Source organism: Helobdella robusta (assembly GCF_000326865.2).
Source record: "Helobdella robusta unplaced genomic scaffold HELROscaffold_109, whole genome shotgun sequence".
NCBI lineage: Eukaryota > Metazoa > Annelida > Clitellata > Rhynchobdellida > Glossiphoniidae > Helobdella > Helobdella robusta.
The window spans coordinates 264,540-268,812 of NW_008703612.1; the positions used below are offsets into that span (position 1 = coordinate 264,540).

The following is a 4,273-nucleotide window of genomic DNA, read 5'->3' on the forward strand; positions in this document are numbered from 1 at the left end:
CTAGACTTTACGTATTTATGTATGTATGTATGTATGTATGTATGTATGTATGTATGTATGTATGTATGTATGTATGTATGTATGTATGTATGTATGTATGTATGTATGTACGTACGTACGTATGTATGTATTGATATAGTGTATGAATACGTTTGCACTTGAGAGAGCAATGAACTACAAAGGACATTAATGAGTGAATTAATAAATGAACGAACAAACGAATGAATGAATAGATGAATGAATGAATGGACGAATGAATGAATGAACGAATGAATGAGTGCCTGAATGAAAATAAAAGAAACATACCTGGATTTCTCCATGTCATTATGCTTTTTCCTGTAACAAATGATCACAAAATAATAACATTAATAACAACAACAACCACAACAACAACAACAATAATAATAATAATAACAATAACAACAACAACAACAACATTAATAATAATAATAAATAACAATAAAAAAATAATATTATTTCAATATTTAACCTTGAAATTGAAAAAAAACACACAAATTGCTATAAACACACATACATACACACATTGCTATATACACACACAAACTGATAAATACATACATATACACACACACAATTAACACATACACACATACATATACACATACATACACACACACAATTAACACCAAGACCTCTAGAATTTTAAGGGTACAATTTTTTATGTGAAATTATACATCTAAGGCAATTATTTCATCATGTTATCTTATTTACTGGGAATAAATTAAATAAATAAATAAAATTTTTCATAAAAAAAATTACCATAATAACAATGATTAACTGATGTTTAACAATTAAACAACAACACAACAACAACAACAACAACAACAGTAATCACACACAAACACACATACAATACAAAAAGCATACAAACCACCAAAAAAAGACAACATGCAAACCAATGAAACAATGTGCAAAATCATACAAAACAATACTAAAATATACAACAAATATACAACAACATACAGTACAGCACAAAACATACAATAATACAACAACACAACATACAATGCTATAGATACCACACAATATCAACAGCATACAATAAAAAGCAAAGCATACAAACCAACACCATACAATACAAAACATACAAGCCAACAATATACAATACAAAACAAAACATACAAATCACCAGCACAGCATACAATACAAATCATACAAACCAAACAGCAAACACACAGAACAATAAATAACCTGAGAGAGTCTTGCTTTTTAACATTTCTGGATCTGTTTCTATATCTTTTATTGCTGCTTTCGTTGTTGTTGTTGCTGTTGTTGTGGTTGTTGTTGAAGACGTTGGTCTGTTGGGCTGTGGATGCTGTTGTCCTGACCGCATAACAATGTTCCTCATCTGTAGTAATTTGAATTTATTTAATTAATTAAGCATTTCCATTCTATTCTACTACTCTAATGTTATTTTATTGATTCACTCATTTAAGAATTCAATCATTTAATTATTGAATCTATTTGTTTTTTATTTACTATTTGTTTTGTTAAATTAATTAATTAATTATTTAATTAATTAATAAAATCTAATATTAAATGTATGCAACTGAGAATAATATGATGAAGCATTTTTTAAACATTTTAACTAGAAATAAAGTAAAAATAATAAAATTAATTCTTCTTAACCCCAAAAAATAACAGATTCCTTTCCTATAAAAATGGCAAGTAAAAAAATTCTTATAAACAAACTACGCCTCTGCTTATTTAACATCACCATACATACAATACAAAACAAAGCATACTATAAACCAACACCATACAATACAAAGCATACAAATCAACAACATACAATACAAAACAAAACGTACAATTCAGCAGTATACAATACAAAGTATACAAACCAACAGCGAACATAAAATTTTAATTTAATTTTTATTTTATTTCATTTAATTTTAATAACATTTTAAAAGCTTATTTGATTTATTTTACCTTTCATATTTACTTTATTATTCTTTAATCCTTACAATAATTAGGTTACCAGTGATATATTTGTTCATTTAATAAATTTTAAAACACCAAAGTCAGAACCAGACATTTTTATGACTCTATCTAGTCAGTGAATAGAATAAATTTAATCTATTTTCATCCAAATCTGTATTAATAAAACTCCAGGAAATAAAATTAATTAATTTAATTATTAATTAATAATAAAAAATTTAATTATTAAATTAATTACAACAGCATAACAAATAGTTTACATACAACAAAAAAAACCTTACTTTTATCAACAGTTGCTGCTGCATCTAACAATAAGGAGACAAAATCAGGAAAGGATTTACACATCCCTGGCAAGTATATCAACCTGTCAATCAATCTCAGCAGGCCACAGCAGTACTAACTGATCTACAAACTTCCCTAATCCTAATTCAGTCAACAAAACAGAGGTGTACTAAATTGAAGCTTCACCAGTTGCTGAGTGAAATAAGAGTTAGATTTTTTTTTACAAACAGCAGACACAAAACAAACGTTACAGTGATCACTAACTAACTGATCAAGAAAAAAAAATAATTTATTTTCTTTCTTTTTTAAATTATTTTTATGTAAAATAGTTAATTATCAATAACTATTATTATAACTAAGACAAAATGGACAGATCAAATGTATTTTTTTTCAGCTGTTTTTAGTTATAAATAAAGTTATATATAATGTTATTTACACACAGTATTCAAAGTCTAATCTAATGCAACTCCGCTTGTGAATTTATATTGTAATGTCCTAATCTTTAAACCTGCAAATCATTTAATTATTAGAGTAATTAATTATAGATAATTAATGTTAATTAACTTGATTCACTACAAATCAAATATAAATTATATATATATGTGTATGTATGAATAATTTAACAATTTTACACCACAGACTAATAATTCTAAATAGGTTGATCTCTGCTCTTAGCTACACACACACTAAACAAATAACTAAATTCTAAATTTTTTAATGTATTCCAAACCAAAAAAAGTGCCAGGCTTGACAGAATATAAACTTCTAACAACTTAACAACTCATTTATAGCAAATAAAGGTCACACATACACACACACATACATTTACTATTTCATTGATCATGTGTTGTTGTTATACATATAATAAAAAGATCATAGTGATTCTGCTCTGTATATAACATGCACACAAATGTATTTGTATGTAATTATGTATATATATATATATTTATGTAGATATATAGTTTAATACATAATGTATATTATGTTATATTATATAGAAAAAAACCATATACCACTATAACCATACAAATGTATGTCTGTATGTACCTAGGTATGCCATAAAATAGATGATCACTCAAGTAATGTACTATGTTTGTATGCAAGGTTTGCATACAAACATACAGATATTAAGGTAGATATGTGTGTTGGTTCATATTGTAGAATGCTGAGCTAATACAATGCAATACAATACAATTTCAAAATCTTTAATCAGCATTTTGATAGTATAGGTTCTAGGACTCATTCTAGGAGGCATGTCAAAATGATAATGACTATTTATAAATATCATCATCATATGATAAACATTACTAAACACATGATGATATAATTTTTAATTAAATAGCTTAAATTTAAAATAAGTTATTATTTATAATAAATTATAAGTAAATTGTAAGTAAAACCAAATAATTATATAATAATAAATCATCTATTCATAATTTTCTATAACAAACAAATAAATAAATAAATATTATTTATAACTATAACTAATAAAAATTAAAAATAGTTAAAGAAACCAACACGTGCAGAAATAAATAATCGTGATTGTTACATCACATTTTTAATTTTAACACAAAAGGAGCTGTCAGCCTGCCAGTTAGAAGGCCTTAGAAGAGTTACTAATACCTATTAGACGCAACTTCGCATTTAAATGAGACTAAATTTAGCAAAAAAAATCACGCTTTCACTTAATTTAATCTTTTAAAGTTAAATTTAGCAACGTGGGGGAATAATTAAGAGTCCTAACCGGTGATTAGACCTGAAAACGTGGTTAGGATTGGACTTCGAAGTGAGCGCGAGTTTCTTTTAATATCGCCCACGACGTTACAGTAACGAAATGATTAACAAAGATAACGTCATAGATAAATAAAGTGTTTCAAATTTGATAGATAGGACACGGTGTGCGGTTGAATGTCGGTCACACGGGAGCTTATTAATTACGTCATCAAACATTAATGATCGTTGGTGCCGTCGGCTGTTTAAACATAATTGATTGCCTAATTGATTACGTGTCAGTGGGATTGGTTTGCGA

General features: G+C 26.6%; 1 protein-coding gene across 1 annotated transcript in view; it reads right to left on the minus strand.

The window, feature by feature from the left end:
* The window catches only part of HELRODRAFT_183515 (hypothetical protein), a gene marked incomplete at both ends in the record, with an annotated part of 4,027 nt that extends 1,720 nt beyond the window's left edge, over positions 1-2,307 (minus strand). The window contains 3 exons of the mRNA XM_009012543.1: positions 307-336; positions 1,213-1,369; positions 2,244-2,307. Coding sequence (XP_009010791.1) covers positions 307-336; positions 1,213-1,369; positions 2,244-2,307 — 251 coding nt within the window. The remainder of the gene's footprint in view (positions 1-306; positions 337-1,212; positions 1,370-2,243) is intronic.
* Positions 2,308-4,273: the final 1,966 nt, after the last annotated feature.